Source organism: Populus trichocarpa, chromosome 4 (assembly GCF_000002775.5).
Source record: "Populus trichocarpa isolate Nisqually-1 chromosome 4, P.trichocarpa_v4.1, whole genome shotgun sequence".
Classification (NCBI taxonomy): domain Eukaryota; kingdom Viridiplantae; phylum Streptophyta; class Magnoliopsida; order Malpighiales; family Salicaceae; genus Populus; species Populus trichocarpa.
The window spans coordinates 1691734-1708898 of NC_037288.2; the positions used below are offsets into that span (position 1 = coordinate 1691734).

General features: G+C 30.8%; 2 protein-coding genes and 1 long non-coding RNA gene across 10 annotated transcripts in view; 2 read left to right on the plus strand and 1 right to left on the minus strand.

Annotated features, from left to right (window-relative positions):
- LOC127905181 (uncharacterized) overlaps nucleotides 1-17165 on the minus strand; it is a 47553-nt gene that overhangs the window by 6842 nt on the left and 23546 nt on the right. The gene's annotated exons all lie outside the window — the stretch shown is intronic.
- LOC18097410 (cysteine-rich receptor-like protein kinase 10) overlaps nucleotides 1-17165 on the plus strand; it is a 50152-nt gene that overhangs the window by 6841 nt on the left and 26146 nt on the right. Inside the window, exons 4-7 of one of the 2 annotated variants that reach the window (XM_024600189.2) lie at nucleotides 160-370; nucleotides 524-761; nucleotides 1015-1165; nucleotides 1257-1743. The exons of the other annotated variant lie outside the window; for it this stretch is intronic. Of the exons in view, the coding sequence (XP_024455957.2) occupies nucleotides 160-370; nucleotides 524-761; nucleotides 1015-1165; nucleotides 1257-1559 (903 nt within the window). The 3' untranslated portion in view covers nucleotides 1560-1743. Of the gene's footprint in view, nucleotides 1-159; nucleotides 371-523; nucleotides 762-1014; nucleotides 1166-1256; nucleotides 1744-17165 lie in introns of those variants that run through there. 2 annotated transcript variants of the gene reach the window in all.
- LOC112327363 (cysteine-rich receptor-like protein kinase 15) overlaps nucleotides 6129-17165 on the plus strand; it is a 40641-nt gene continuing 29604 nt past the window's right edge. For 2 of the 7 annotated variants that reach the window (XR_008058961.1, XM_052452016.1), the window contains exons 1-5: nucleotides 6133-7045; nucleotides 7307-7420; nucleotides 7510-7700; nucleotides 7856-8066; nucleotides 8168-8405. Coding sequence is in view for 5 of the 7 variants with exons in the window: in XM_052452016.1 (XP_052307976.1) it covers nucleotides 6250-7045; nucleotides 7307-7420; nucleotides 7510-7700; nucleotides 7856-8066; nucleotides 8168-8405 (1550 nt within the window). In the remaining 2 variants the exon portion in view is untranslated. Of the gene's footprint in view, nucleotides 7046-7306; nucleotides 7421-7509; nucleotides 7701-7855; nucleotides 8067-8167; nucleotides 8406-8481; nucleotides 8712-8741; nucleotides 9164-17165 lie in introns of those variants that run through there. The other 5 variants (XR_008058960.1, XM_024600188.2, XM_052452015.1 and 2 more) reach the window with 5 other exon arrangements.

A 17165-nucleotide genomic window follows, 5' to 3' on the forward strand; every position in this document is an offset into this window, starting at 1 on the left:
CCCACTAAGCACATAGTGGAGGTGGGACATTGCTTGTCTCCAAATAGCTAACAACATGAATCACAATATCTTATGTTCAAGCTCAAATTACCTTACGAAGTACTCTAGAGAAGAGATAGAAGGAGGTTTTACTAATTCCTTTGTTGTGAATTTTTGAAGGGTATACTGAGTGATGGAAAGGAATTAGCAGTAAAGAGACTTTCAGCTTCGTCCGAGCAAGGCAAAAACGAGTTTACAAATGAAGTTCTGCTAATCATGAAACTTCAGCACAAAAATCTTGTTAAGCTTCTCGGTTTTTGTGTTGATGGAGAGGAAAAGCTTCTGGTCTATGAATTCATGCCTAACAACAGCCTAGACATGGTCCTCTTTGGTAACTAGTCCTCTTTAATAAGTTTCTTAGTGTTTTGAAATCAGAAATTTCCATTCATTGATCTCAGAGACAATATGCTGAAATTTTATTTCTCAAATACTGAATACAAGCAATAATTTGATTTCGTATCAATTTTGATTTAACTGTACGTAGATCCGAGGAAAGGTGCTCAACTTAGTTGGAGAAGTCGTATTCATATTATAAATGGGATTGCAAAGGGAACTCTTTATCTCCATGAGGATTCTAGACTTAGAATCATCCATCGGGACCTGAAAGCTAGCAATATCTTGTTGGACAATAACATGAATCCGAAGATTTCTGACTTCGGAATGGCAAGGATCATGGAAGCTAATGAAGGCGAAGCCAATACTGTTAGGATAGTGGGAACATAGTAAGTGAATTTTCACCTGAATTATCTTTGTATACTAAGTATAATCACTTCATTAGTTGCCCGATTTCCTAGACAATAATAATATAACAAAGCATAATGACATGATCCATCATTTGCCGTGTTTCATTTTTCTAACTAATTTTCCGAGTCAGGAGTTTTTTGGGCCACCTCTGTTGGAGCACAGCACATAGGGCTTGTTGGATTTTTACTTTTCCAGGATTACTAAAAATTTCCTGTCCCTTCTGTTGAATAGTGGATACATGGCACCAGAGTATGCAATGGAGGGACTTTACTCCACCAAATCTGATGTTTTTAGTTTTGGAGTTATTCTGTTGGAGATCATAACCGGAAGAAAGAATTCTGGATTCCACAAATCGAAACGTGCTCCTAGCCTCCTAGCTTATGTAAGTTTCTTCGGCATAGAATACACATAATCACTTACTTGACACTATGATAAAAATGTTTAGTTAAATACACTTACGAATCCTGAATCAGGCATGGGAATTATGGAACAATGGAAAGGAACTCGAGATGATAGATCCAGTGTTGGCTGATTCATGCTGCTCTGATGAATTTTCCCGATGCGTGCACATCGGTTTATTATGCGTCCAAGAAGATGCTAGTGAAAGGCCAACCATGTCGTCCGTTGTTTTAATGCTGAAAAGTGACAACTCAATTGATCTTCCCCAATCTCAACGGCCGGCCATTTTTGCTGGGAGATTTACAGACCACCACGAGGCAAAAGCTAATGATTGTTCTGTCAATGGCTTAACAGTTTCTGATATTTTACCTAGCTGATGAAGCTGGTGAATGAAGTGCATGTGTGACCACGAAGCCCTCTTAGGTATGTCCGCGGCTATATAGGATGGGGCAAAATACGTTCATTGTTTCTCAGTTGCAAAAATTGGTATGAAAGAGTAATAATGGAATGAAATCAATTATCTGTTAAAAAATTTGTTTAATATAATTATTTATTACAATATTTTGAATGTGGATACTGAATATTTGATTTGGTAGTTAAAAACAATTAAAAAAACACAGTTTTACCGCAATGCAATCACCACCTTAGTGTTCTCTAAACCACACTCAATTGATGGATGCAAAAAATTGGGAGAGGAAACTATTTATAGTATCTTTTTAACATAAAAAGCAAAACTAAAAAAGGTACATTAATTCACCTCTCCCGAGTCCATGCAGATCGCACGATGAGATTGTGCATGCCATGAAATTTCAACTTAATTTGTCCCGTGAAGACAAAGCATGCATTACACAGTTGAAGACAAAGCTGCTGGTGCACTGTAATGTCGGTGCTGAGTATCGGTAGAAGATGCTAAGCAAGGGCAGACAAATACTGTGTTGATAACAAGTCAATTTTCACGTATTGGATTCTTTTGTATGAATTATTAAAAAAAAAAAGAGTACCAAAGACAAGAGAAGAAACTTTTTTTAGTCAATAATTTAAATTCAATGTTACCTTTTATCTAATCTTTGTTTAAAATGATTAACAAATTGAAGTCAAATTATTCATGCATCACATATACATATGAAATTCATTAATGTAATGAAATTGGAGGATTACACACGACCAAGTTGGATGACCCCACTTTACAATTACTTTTTTATCCTAGTCTTATATAAATAATAAAGTGCACGCGTGATTTTAGTGGGTTTTTTTCTCTCTTTAATTTCATTAGTTAATAAAGCACATGTAAGGAACATGTGTAATTAATTAATAATATTTGGTTATTATCTTAAGGTAAAATAGATAGGGATAGTATGGATGAAAATGACATGTCTATCTTTTATTTCTTACTTTAAAAGTCTACATTCAAACTTAGTTGGGGGCATAGCTTCCTTTTCTCTGATAATCCGAATATCCCTTTTGTTTCTTCTTTTGAAATTTAAGTTCATTGATTAAGTTCTGAAAAGTAGATGGCCAATACTGGATTGGGCAAGAAATGGGAAAGCCTTGGTGGCTATTGGATCTTCTTGTGGAAAACGCACACCAACCTTTCGGCTTTTTGATCTTCTTGTGGAAAAGGGCAGAGATATGATGAGCATGTAATTTGGGTGTGTTTGGGAAAACATCACCTCCGGACCTGCTAAAAAAATCACTATGAAATGATGAATTCAGCCCTGCAAAGTTCAAGATACTGTAGATGCCTGTCGAACTTGATGTCGATGTTATCAAGTAGATCTATTCCTTTGGTTTGCAATAGTGAATTTAAAAGTATAGAGCTATTTTTGAAGCTAATATATTAGTGAATGAAGGGGATGTAAAGATCACGTTAGGAAATTTTGAGATTATGCACGAACCATGTGGCTAATAGACCATTAGGAAACATGGTTGGTGAGAAGCACCAATCCTGGAATAAAGTACTAAATAGTGGCTTCGCTTTGGTAAAAGCACTTCGTTAAAGTAAGTAAGACTGAAAGGAGCCATCAACGGGTAAAGTAGCAAATGCCTGCGAGCAGGAGAATCTCAATATCCCTTTTTATGGATTAAGTTTTGAAAAGTAGATGGCCAATACTGGATTAGGCAAGAAATGGGAAAGCCTTGGTGGCTATTGGATCTTCTTGTGGAAAACGCACACCAACCTTAATTTCGGCTTTTTGATCTTCTGGGAAAACATCACCTCCGGACCCGCTAAAAAATCATTATGAAATGATGAATTCACCCTGCAAAGTTCAAGATACTTACGTACCTGTCGAACTTGATGTCGATGTTAAGAAGTAGATCTATTCCTTTGGATTGCGATAGTGAATATAAAAGTTTAGAGCTATTTTTGAAGCTAACATATTAGTGAATGAAGGGGATGTAAAGATTTTAGGAGCAATGAACCACGTTAGGAAATTTTGAGATTATGCACGAACCACGTGGCTAGAATACCATTAGGAAACATGGATGGTGAGAACCACCAATCCTGGAATAAAGTGCTAAACGGTGGCTACGCTTTGGTAAAAGCACTTTGTTAAAGTAAGCAAGACTGGAAGTAGCCATCAACGGGTAAAGTAGCAAATGCCTGCGGGCAGGAGAATCTTAATGGCTTTCCAACAATTAAAGAGCCATCCATTACAGGACTTTCTTTTCTTGTAACTTGAATGTCAATTGTTTGATGACTTATTTTTTCAATTTTATAGCGAAGGGAGACTTTTAATTTTTTATAATAAACCAGAGGACGGGTTTTTCTCAAATCCGGAGAGTATATTTTATAATTTCAAGTACATTTGTCTTTATTCTAATCTTGTATTAATTGTAAAGGCTTCCTAGAATTTCTTACCTTTAATTTATCCAGACAAGAGTTATTAGCAAATTAGTACTCTAGCATTTTATTTTAATTTTTCTTATTTTGTATTATTAGAGTATTCTATTTTTTTTATTTAAATAATTATAATAGCCTTTTGAAAAATAAAAAAAATTAATGAATAAAAGTTAAATTTTTGCGTTCTATTGTGTTTTTTTTTTTGTAAATTTTAATTTGTCTCGGGGTTTATATGTTTTCTATATTTTACCTAAAAATTTTAATTTATTTCAATTAATTAGATCCTGTATCTTTTTTTCTTTTTTTTCACTTTGTATAAATTTCAATTTCGTCTCCAACATTTATGGAAAATCTCAATATTACCGAAAGGTGGAATGAAAAAATTCAAAAAAATCATCAAAGAAAGAAAATTTTTTAATAAAAAAATATGATAAATTTTTTTTTTTCCGCCAACATTATATAGCAGTCTTTTGACAATACAAGAATAAAATTGAACTAAAAACAGATATGATAAAAAAATAATTTAATTAATAAAAGTACCCACCACCATTATTGCTATCTCTTAGACACTCTTTCACTAGCATTATACACACACACACACACAAACACACACACTTTTCATCCATTTGTCTATTAAATTAATCTTGAAAAAAATAAAATCCTAGGCAAAAAAATTTAATATCCCATATAAATGGAATATAGAACAATTAATTTAACATCACATAAAGCATGATTATTTTTTGAAAAATCAAAATATTGCTCCTTGATGACACATCAAAGAAAGAAAGAGACATGATGGTGGAGATAGATCAGAATGGGGAATTGCAACCATATGCGAAAAAGCATTTGAGATTCTGAGTGGATAAGTTTGAACAGTACTCGTGGCATTGAGTGTGACTCTTGATTATATTTTCTAATTAATAAGAGGACCAAAAAGTAAGTCAATATTGATACAATCAGGCGGAACCAGAGGAGGCAACCAGGGGCCCGGCCCCTGGAAAACATTTTAAATTTTTTTTTATTTAATATTTTTTAATTTAAATAAATAAAATTTTTAATAATATATATTATTATATTAATTTTGATCTCCATGTAAAATACACCTAGCTCCACCCCAGGTACAATGATCCGCCCCGGTACAATGGTCCCAATAGATAAAATTAATAAAGATGTTTGGAAACCATTTAGGTGGTGGCGAAGTGGTAAGAGTTTGGGACCAAGAGGTTTGTTCCCTTTGTGGTCTCAGGTTCGAGCCTTGTGGTTGCTCATATGATGGCCACTGGAGGCTTACATGGTCGTTAACTTCAGGGCCCGTGGGATTAGTCGAGGTGTGCGCAAACTGGCCTGGATACCTACATTAAACTAAAAAAAATAAATAAATAAAGATGTTTGGGGTCGCGAGGTAACATGTTTTTTTATTAAAATTTTATTTTAAATTAATATTTGTAGTGTTTTTAAATTGTTTTAATATATTAATTAAAAAAATAAAAAAATTATTTTTATACATCATCTACTGCACTCCAAAGTCCAAACACTTCTAGATAGTCCTACTAAGAATTGAGAATAATTCAAAATCTAGATTAATTCAAGCAGGGAAATGGTTTGATAAAAATTAAAAAAATAATAATCTAGAATAATCAAATATATAAAATGTCAGGGATTTTAGTGGAGATCACATACAACAACTTGTAACATTCCAACGCATGAGTTTTTCAAACTAAGAATATATTTTTCAATATTCAAACTCTTTTGAATATTCTGCTAATATTCTTAACAACAGTGCTGCATCTAATAATTAAGTTAATAATTGAAGTCATTTTATATCAGATTCTGAGTTTAGTAAGTAATATCATTCTATAAGAAATGAAACCATGACTACTCTTTTCAAAAAACGCTCATGCTATCAAATTCTATTTATAAAATTTCACAGCATTAATCCAAGTTATGGATTTTGAACAAAATACTCCGTCGTTGTTTATAAAATATTAAAGAATATAACATAAATTATATTTTGAAGCTTTCCTTAACTATTTCAAATGATTTTTTTAGTATAATATTAGAGTTTTCATGATTAAAAGGTTACAAGTTTGAATATGAAGATTTTTATTGATCTTTTTATGTAAAGCCGCCAGAAGTTGCTTTCGTAAATGGAATGCCTTGCATAAATTTTTTACTCATCTCAATCCTAGCTTTTTATTTCTTGTCTTGTCTAAATTTTTGTTAAGATGTTCATCCAAAATATAATTATGACCAGGCATGCACTTTTAGCCATGTGTTTATTAATTGTACTGCTTTCAATGCTCTTTCCCATTGTTCTTGCAGACCCTCTACTCAAAATTTGTTCAACTACTGAATATGGTGACTATGATCAGAAAAGCCCATTCGGAAAGAACGTGAAGATTGTCCTTGAAACCTTGCCTTCCATCACTTCATCAACCGGCTATAACAGCACAGCTATCGGTGAATTCCCTGACAAAGTCACTGGCAAAGCACTTTGTAGGGGAGATATCACTTCGAGTGCTTGTCAGACGTGTTTGAGAGATGCAAGCCAAAAACTGTTGAAAGATTGCGAAAGTAAAGAAGCAATCATATGGTATGAACGATGCCAAATTCACTACTCGTTTCAGAATATAACTTCATTGGATGTTTATGCCGGGAAGTATCCAGACATGGAATCTCATAATAAATCCGTATCAGATCCTGTTCATTTCTATGACAATGTAAGGTTCCTCGTGGACAACCTGTCAAATGAGGCGGCGCTCAATCGTTCAAAGCTCATGTTTGAAACTGGGGAAATCAAGTTTTCAAGGAACGAAACCATATATGGCCTTGTACAGTGCACTAGAGATATCAGAGAAGATGAGTGTCAGAAATGTTTGAGCTCTGCTTTGATTGATCTCAAGGGATGTTGTTCTTCGAAGCAAGGTGGAATTATTGTTAGTAGGAATTGCAATGTAAGATTTGAGCTGTACAAATACTACAACACCTCAAGTCACTTGATAACATTCCCAACTCCTAAAGGTGAGTAAACAGAATTTGTTTTTACTGATAAACTGTCGGCAAGCAGAAGTTATGTTTTGATTACACGTTAGTAAGAAAGGGCAGTACCACCAGTAACTCTTGGTGTTTTCAAATACTGGCTTTACTCATAAGTACCCAAATTGTTAATGATTGATATTGTTACTATTAATTCATTCTTTGAAAGGTAATGTATTGGTACCAAATTGTCCAGAATTATATTCCATTATTAAATGATATGCTACCAAATTCTTGCTTTGCAAGGCAGGAGTAATTGGAAGATGGTGGCAATTATTGTGTTTATACCTACAATGGTGCTTACAATAGTCATTGGATCTTCCATTTTCTGTCTGAGGCGAAAAAGAAGAAGACAAAGAGGTATCTGAACCAAGTGATCAGGTCCACTTTAATTAAATAGGTTAATTTACATCCGAATTCAAAAGTACTAAAACTCCTTTTTTTGGCAGACATGGAAAGAAGTCACCTAACATTATTAAAGGAATCAGCAAGTCCAATAGGGTTCACAACGACAGAAGAAGGTCAGTTGGTAAGTTCTGAGGACCTGCCTTTCATGGACTTAAATACTATCAGAGCAGCCACAGACAACTTCTCCGACTCGAATAAGCTTGGACAAGGTGGGTTTGGCAATGTTTATAAGGTAAGTTGTAAAGGGGCTTCTCTGTTACAATCCACTGAGATTCAGCTGTCTTTGCAGTCCATCCCTCTAAAAGGAAAACCCAGTTTTTTATTCAGTTTGACATGGTTAAGTATTGCTTCAGTTCACAAAATTTTCCTCGTTGCAAATTGTTTCAGGGTGTGTTAACAAATGTGAAAGAAATAGCTGTTAAAAGGCTTTCAATAAAGTCATGGCAAGGTTTAGAGGAGTTCAAGAATGAATTCATTCTAATTGAAAAATTACAACACCGAAACCTGGTGAGACTGTTAGGATGTGGCATGGAAGGAGAGGAAAAGCTGCTCATATATGAGTTCATGCCTAACAAAAGCCTTGATATCTTTATCTTTGGTCTGTTCCATTCATTTATTTTGCCTTTGAATTCTTAAATTTTACATTTTCAACAATTAAATGACGCAACAGGCTGAAGTTTCTTCTTATTCAAATTTCAGATGCCGAAAGACGTGCACAGCTTGATTGGGAAACATATTACAACATAATTAGTGGCATTGCTAGAGGACTTCTTTATCTACATGAGGATTCTCGGCTTAGAATCATTCACCGGGATTTGAAACCTAGCAATGTTCTACTGGACCACGAAATGGTTGCCAAGATATCAGACTTTGGCATGGCTAGAATTTTCGGCGAAAACCAGAACAAAGCAAACACCAGAAGAGTAGTAGGAACATTGTACATCCTCTTTCTTCTCCTCTATTTCTTTTTTCTTGTTTTCTGACGATTTTGATCCGTAATTTTAATCTCCTAGGGTTTTCTTACACGTGAAACAGCGGATACATGGCTCCAGAGTACGCAATGGAAGGAATATTCTCTGTGAAATCGGATGTCTTCAGCTTTGGTGTTATACTTCTTGAGATCATAAGTGGGAAAAGAAGCAGTGGTTTTTACCTCACAGAGCATGGCCAGACACTCTTAGCATATGTGCGTACAATATTTTCCCTACCCCTGAACATTTTCCCTTAATCTTGGCAGGTAATGTTATGACATATTATGAAACCAAATTCACAGGCATGGAGATTATGGATTGAAGGGAAGGCAATGGAGTTTGCGGATCCTTTGTTGGTGGAAAGAAGCCCAGCAGAAGGGATTTTGAGGTGCATGCATATCGGGCTGTTATGTGTGCAGAAGGATCCAGCAGACAGGCCAACAATGTCATTTGTGGATTTAGCATTGGCAAGCGACCCAATAGCTCTTCCTCAATCACAGCAGCCAGCCTTTTCTCTTGTTAAAATTGTTCCAGCTGACAAGTCTTCATCAACAGATCGTTCAGTGAATCAGATGACAGTCTCTAGTTTCTTACCGAGGTGATTGTCAATGAAATTGCCACTATGTTAATGTGTCCGGCAACAGGCATGGTTGGGAATATATTATTTCAATATATGTTAATGTGTCTGATATTCTTTTTTGATAAATTTGTTATGATGTCTTAATTCGTCACGGGTTAAATATTTTTTTTTTTTGGGATAAAAAACAAGACAGTATTAAGGCTTAATGTCTATTTTGTAAAAATAAAAAACCTAATCATATATTGAAAATTTTATGTATATATTTAATTAAATAAATAAAAAATCATATTTATCAATAATTATAAAAAAAGTATTGACGCATCTATTGAACTTTTTTCATTACGAGTAGGATATTTTTTCTTTAACACAAGAGAATGAATATTTAAATATTGTTAACGTGTTTTTATACCAATATATATAAAATTAATTATTTAATATGTATTGAAATATTTTTTTTAAATACATATTTAAAAAGGTATCAATAAAAAAAAAGTGGTATATGCATCTAGCTCGTGTTGAAAAGTGACAAACAACATATCATTAAGCTCGATATCATGGTTTAAAATTATAAAATGTTATCCAGACTCTTTACTTGGTCCAAGTTTTAAATTCAACTATGTGAGTATTGCTTCAATGTGACATTGTTGATTCGACAAGTCCAAACTCGTGATCTTGGTTATGAACTCTAGTTAGTTGAATTGTTTTTTAATTTTATTATATAATAAAAAAAACATGTAAATCAATCTATAATTAATAATATTAAATAATAATAAAAACTCAACTTTAAATAAAAAAATAAAAAAAAAACCAATAAAAAAATCTAGTCATACTGGGCTGGCCTTTATGAGTAGACTTTAAACTTAACTCCATGCTAGCTACTTGAGCAACAACACAAAGTTGTTAACTGAATAACTAAAACAATATATCAACTTGGTTAATTGATGATATAAACATATAATCCCACCTATTTTTTTGTTGTATTTATAATTCCTCATCATAAAAATGAAATAATACTATTATTAGTTAATTATTTTTTTTAAAAAAAAGGATTAGAGTACAAACCTCAATTTGGTCACGATCAGATATAAAATTTTCAAGGATTCTCTAATTTCCAAAGCAGATATCTTATCTTTGATAACACTAAAAAGAAGAAGTTAATGAAAAATCAACCTAAAGATACCACGAAAGAAAAAATAAATCAGGTAGCCAAAGAGAGTGAAGTACTTCAAGATGTGAATTATTAAATAATTACTACCTTCATAAATCCTAATTAAGAACACTACTACTAGAAAATCAATAAATACAAATGGAAATACCGAGAGAATATTTTCGAGGGATTTTACCGACGGCAATATTCCCTCGGTATATATCGAGGGAATTACAGTGGAAAAAAATTAAAACAAAGCAAAAAAAAAATAATGACGTATCATTTTTACCAACAGAATTACAGTGGGAAAAAATTAAAACAAAGCAAAAAAAAATAATGACGTAAACTGTGAACACTGTTCATCATGTCAATTAAAAGGGAATCACCGACGGACAATTCCGTTGTTATTTTCTAGAGAGCTTTAGAACTGTTCACTTTCTAATTGCACTGTTAATTATTCTTCTCTACGGACAAAATCACTGACGGATTGAAAAGTCGTTGGTGTTATTTGGCGGTTTTCTGAAAAAATTCAATTAATTTAAAATTTTCATTTAAATGTTACAGACAGAATCACCGACGGATTGAAAAATCATCGGTGATTGTTAGCGGTTTCTGAAAACTTTTTATGAAATTAAAAATTTAAATTAAATATTACAGACGGAATTACCAATGAAATAATTAAAAAATATTAATATTTAATTATCCGTTGGTAAAACCGTCGCTAACGCGTTCCAATAAAAAACCTGAATCCTCTTATTTCACAAGAGACATGCTCATTTCTTATTCGTCTTCTTCTACTTCTTCTTTTTCTCTATGTGTAAAAAACATCAATATCTATTTCTTTCTCTTCTCTTCTCCTCCATGCTCGAGTATGTCTATTAATATGTTTTACGGATTTTTTTTTCTCTTCTTAACTTCACTTGCAACTATATTAAGGTAACATTTTTCTTTTTTCTTCTTTTTTCATGATTTGTTTCATGATTTTTTTCACTATATTTGTTTTTTTTTTATTTTTAATTGTTTTTGTTCTTAATAATTGTATGAATGTTGTTGTGAGATTTTTCTTTTCATATGAGATCAATTTTTAGTTGATTTATTTATAGGATTTTTAAATTTTTAGCAATCGCAACTTTATTTTTTTCATATGAATTTTTTTAGTTGAATTTATTGTTTCGTTTTATTTATTTGAGTTGATTTTCTTCTTCTTTTTTCCAAGCATTTTGAGTATATATTATAGAGTGTTGATTTATGTTAATTTAATTATTTTATAATTTTATAAAATGGATTTTTTTTAATGTTTTTAAATAATTACCGACGGAATTTCCGATGGTATTTTTTGAGGGATATACTGAAGGAGTGAAGCGGGTAATTTTTTTAATGCGTCTATTCCGTCAGTAAATCCATCGGTAATAATATTTTTTATTACTAACGAATTTACCGACGAACAAGAAATTATCGATAAAAGATTTGTCGATAGAGTGTTTCTGTCAGTAATTTTATTGGTAAATTAATTACCAATAAAATATATATCTTATGCCAATAAAAAAATTACATCGATAAAATTATTAAATGTTGTAATAAAAATTCTATTCGTACATCATCAAAAAAGAAAAATAACTTTCCAACGTAGAAAAACACACAAAGAAGAAATAACGGTACATGTTCTGCGCAAGTAATGATCATTATACATACCTTAATCCCACGGCAAAGCAACAGAAATTCCAAATTAGAAATTTCAGCATGATTCCGATAGTTGTGCTAATACTGGTGGCTGATTCGCTTCCTGAGAATTATTTTCGAATGACTTGTAAAAGTATTAAGGAAGGAAAATCTTTTCTCAACCACCAAGCAAGAATGCTTTATGTCGAACATTCAAATATATCCAGAAGATGGAAATATATATATATCCTCAAAAAGAAAAATAGAAAAAATATTATGTTCCAATAACGTTGCACATACATGGTACAACACTTTTTCCAGGCACTTATGTTCTTATTTTTGTACCTTTCTATACAGACCCAGTAAAAGTACCATTTATACTGTATTTGCTAACTTCACATGTAGAAAATTATTATTTTAAAAAATAATGTTCCAAATATGTAAAAAAAAAAAAAGATATTTGAAAAACAATGAATATATCCTCGTACAGGAGATAGCATGGGGAAATTTTTACAACAGCGAAAGCTTGATGAGCAATGTTGCATTGAGGTAAGAGCAATAGAGCATAGCTATTAAATTTGGACTAGTCTGGTAGATTGATTTGTGATCTAGAGATTTGATAAAACTTGTTTGGAATTTGTTTTTTTTTTTAGCTAAAGATTTTTTTTAAAAATTTTTAGTTGGTTATTAACTTTTTTAAAAAGTTCACTATATAAATATTAAAAAATATTTTATTTTTTCAATATGGATATTTTAAAACCCTTTAATATATATACTTTATGTTCATAAAAAAATTATTATTTTTTCAATGTAGGATTTGAAGCCCTTTAATATATATACTCTATGTTCACAAGAAAAAAGTTCTGTTTTTCAATATGAGATAAAACATATTTTTGAATTAAATACTTCAACTTAAAAGGATAATATACTAATATAGTATCTTTTCAATGTGGGATAAAAAATCTTTAGAAATAATCTTTTAAACTTCATTATTTATAACATGTATAGCCTATATTCACATGGATTATTTCATAATTTTTTCATATAAAATATTAAAACTTCAAATATTTTTTTAAATTTTTCTGGGTTGATTCGAGTTGACCTAGGTCAACCTATGTAATCGGGGTCCTGACTTCTTGGCCGGGTCAACCCTGGATCGGGTCTAATAACTATGGGTAAAAGGTTTATGGATCCCAAAATAAGCTATATTGATGAAAGATGTTGAATTTATTAAGAATTCTTATCAATTTATAGACTTCTTAATTTTGACTTTAATATTAAAAAATTAAATACAAAATTATCTGTTTAGAATATATATATATATATATATATATATATATATATATAGAGAGAGAGAGAGAGAGAGAGAGAGAGTATTAATACATATTTGTTATAAAAAAAAGTCATAGAGAGGATAATTGTATCTTGAAGAATATAGAGAGCTATTCTCTTCCGAAGACTCTATTAAAATTAAATAGGAAATATATTTTTAGGTTTCTTTGTTTGTAATAAAAATGTATAAGATGTTGGCGTCTGGTATCCCTTCCATAGGTGTCCCTTTTGCGTTTTATCCCCTACGGTTCATGTGAGAAGGGTACAGGTATACTAGACAACTGGAACGTTTGGTATTGCGTTTGTACCTGCGTTTCGTCCAAATTTGATTTTTTTTTTTTTTACTAAAATTAAGTGCGGTTTGTACTTTTTGGATCGTTTTGATGTGCTGATGTCAAAAATGATTTTTAAAAAATAAAAAAAACATCATTGGCATGCATTTCGGCACGAAAAGCTATTTGAAAAGCACCCGCAACCACACTGCCAAACACGCTCAACTGTCGTGAGATATAAGCGATGAAAATAGTGAATAAACATATTTGATTTAAAAGATAAAAATATAAAAATAAATTTGTTTTTAAAGATAGATTTAAAATTAATTTTTATACTTTTAAAACAGAATCCAGAGATAATATTTATTATTTTTATTTTTAAAATATTCTTATAAAAAACTTCAAATTTTAAAATATCCAACTAAAACATGTAAAAATAAAAATAATTATTATCAGAGTTTTACTAATTTGGGGGTCGATCCGGGGCAAAACCTATATCAAAGTCGAGGCATGGGTCACAAGTCGGGTTGGCCCGATTCAATATAAGAATAAAAATAGTTATGATAATAGTTTTAAAACGCTATTTAGTGGTCAATCTCAAGCAAGGCTCGGTTCACGAGTGGAATTGATCATTGAGCCAGGTCAACATAATAACAAAAATAATTATTATTATAGTTTTAAAACTTAACTCAAGAATTGACTTCGGATAAGGCTCAAGTCACATGTTAGGAGGATCAACTCGTGTTGACTCAGGTTAATATAAAATAAAAATAGTTATTATCATAGTTTTAAAAACTTGATTAGGAGGTCAACCAAGGAGCAAGACTTTAGTCATAGATTAAGTGGGTCAACTCGGGTTGACCCGGGATAATGTAAGGATAAAAATTATTATTATTGTAGTTTTAAAACCCTACTTGGGGGTCAACCGAGGCAAGGTCCAGATCAACGATTAAAAAGTTTAACACATGTTAACCTGAGTTAACATATAGATAAAAATAATAATTATTATAATTTTAAAACTTGATTTAAAAATCGATTCAAGATATGATTATTTTTATTATTATTGTTGTTGTTGATTATTTTTCACTGCAGATGAACGCAATTATAAGGGGTATTAAAACAGTCCCCCAAGTAAACTATCTGGAAGTGTCCATCTTCTGAAAATGACAGGCTGTTAAGGAGAGATTTCTCTCCTCCCCTCCCACGCAATTACAAGTTTGGTGTTCACAGTGCATACACTGTGCTTCGATCGTTGAACTTTATGTATTTTTATTTTTGTCATTTCAAGTTGTGTTGACATATTTTCTTATGTTAGGATTTAATTAATTGTGCATGCTCTCGCATATCTTTTATTATGAAAATATTATTTTTGCAAAATATAATTATAGATGGGTTGTTTTTTTTTTTGGTGGCACAATTCATGGGAAACATCCATCTATACTTCGATCCCCTTTTTTTTTTGGTAAAGTTTACAGTTATAAAATTTTATTGTTTTACATACTAGTCCCTCGTAGTTTGGAGATACGAGGGAAAGTCGTTAAAAAGAGATGGGCCTTCAAGCTTTTAAGGGGTATATTTATGGGCTAAGAATGGATTTGATTGGGCTTTTTGGAGGCTGGGATGTGTTGGAAGAGGGTTTTTTTTTGGTTTCTTACAGCGCTACCCCATCCTCATTTTTCTCCTCTTCTCTAACATCTTGATTCTCATCAAGTTTTGCAAAGTTCCCATTAAACTTTTTCATGCATTGAATCACACCAAATGTTAAGATATTATTTAGGCAAAACGATCATTGATTGGTAAACACAATCGGTTTGTTCTAGCTTCTTGCAGAGTGCATAGGTGAGGCAGGTCTGTGTTAATTCCTTTCACCTACTCATTTTCTTCACTCTTTCTTCTATTTTAATTTATCCTTTTGAATCATAAATTAACCTTGCGAGATTTTCATTTTTTCAAATGTTTTCTTTTGTTTTTCCAGTCCTGGCTCCATTGTTCTGTTGCTTGAATCGACTGTGAAGTTGAGTCCTAGCTAGGCCGACCCTGAAGAAAAGCTTCTCATCAGTATCAGTCGGGACCTCAACTTAATTTTCAAGGACTTTTAAAGCTTCTACTGAATGTTATGACTGTAGTTGTGTCATTATAAGCTGGAGTGGTGGTTTTATAATTAGGGTTATTATAATATTATTAATTTTAATATTTAATATAAATTAAAGTAAAAATAAAATAAAATATTGAATTTATTTTTTTAAATATATAAGTTTGATAACAATACAAATACATATTAAGAATTAAAGGTAAAATAGATTTTTTTTTATATTTTTTTTGTCTTATCTATCATAACCAAATAAAATACAAAAATAATTATTTTATTTTATACATCATTACTAAACAAAATTCTATCTGTGTTTCATTTTATATCTTGCCTACTCTATTCCTATTGTCTCTATAATTAGGGTTATTATAATATTATTAATTTCAATACTTAATATAAATTAAAGTAAAAATAAAATAAAATATTGAATTTATTTTTTAAAATATATAAGTTTGATAACAATACAAATACATATTAAGGATTAAGGGTAAAATAGATTTTTTTTATATTTTATTTTGTCTTATCTATCATAGCCAAATAAAATACAAAAATAATTATTTTATTTTATACATCATTCCTAAACAAAATTCTATCTGTGTTTCATTTTATATCTTGCCTACTCTATTCCTATTGTCTCTATCAATAATCAAAACCTACCTTAAAAAATAGCCAGGAATGGTGGTAGGTGACTAAAGTCCCGTTTGAAGCAAAGAGTGATGGTTTTATTGAAAATCCATAACTATATATAAAAACTTAAATTATACATCAATAATATTTAATTCAACTAAAATATCTTGAGATTTTGTTATCTTTATAACTAAAATTGGAATTTTAATAACGATTTTAATGCCTTTTTCGTATAAAGCTAATTATTAGTAATTTAATTAACTTTGTTTGTAAGAAATTAATTATTAGTATTTGTATTCATCCTATCTCTAATTAGGAAAGTTATTAAAACAACAATACATAATTTCTAAATATAGTATGGAAATGACTATGCATTTATACTTTATTTAAAATAATAAAATTAGTATTTTCTTTTATTAAAAATTATTTTTGATATTAGCGCATCAAAATGATCTAAAAACATCAAATTTTTAATTTGAAGTAAAGAAAAAAATAAAAAAAATTTAAATATTTTAAAAATATTTTTGAAACGCAAAAATAAACAAGTCTAAGACTGAAAGTAGCCTTTCCCATTAATCTTTCATTAATTGTAAGGCTTCCTATAATTTCTTACCTTTAATTTATCCAGACAAGTGTTATTAGCAAATTAGTACTCTAGCATTTTATTTTTATTTTTCTTATTTTGTATTATTAGAGTATTTTTTTATTTAAATAATTATAATAGCTTTTTGAAAAATAAAAAAAATAAATGAATAAAAGTTAAATTTGTGCATTCTATTGTGTTTTTTTTTTTGTAAATTTTAATCTCTGTCCTCTTGGGGTTTATATGTTATCTATATTTTACCTAAACTTTTTAATTTATTTCAATTAATTAAATCCCGTATCTTTTATTTTTGTTTCACTCTGTGTAAATTTCAATTTCGTCAACAAAGTTGATGAAAAATCTTAATATCACCGCGAATAGTGAAATGAAAAAATTGAAAAAATATTGTGATTGTCGATGCCTTGATGATTTTCCTT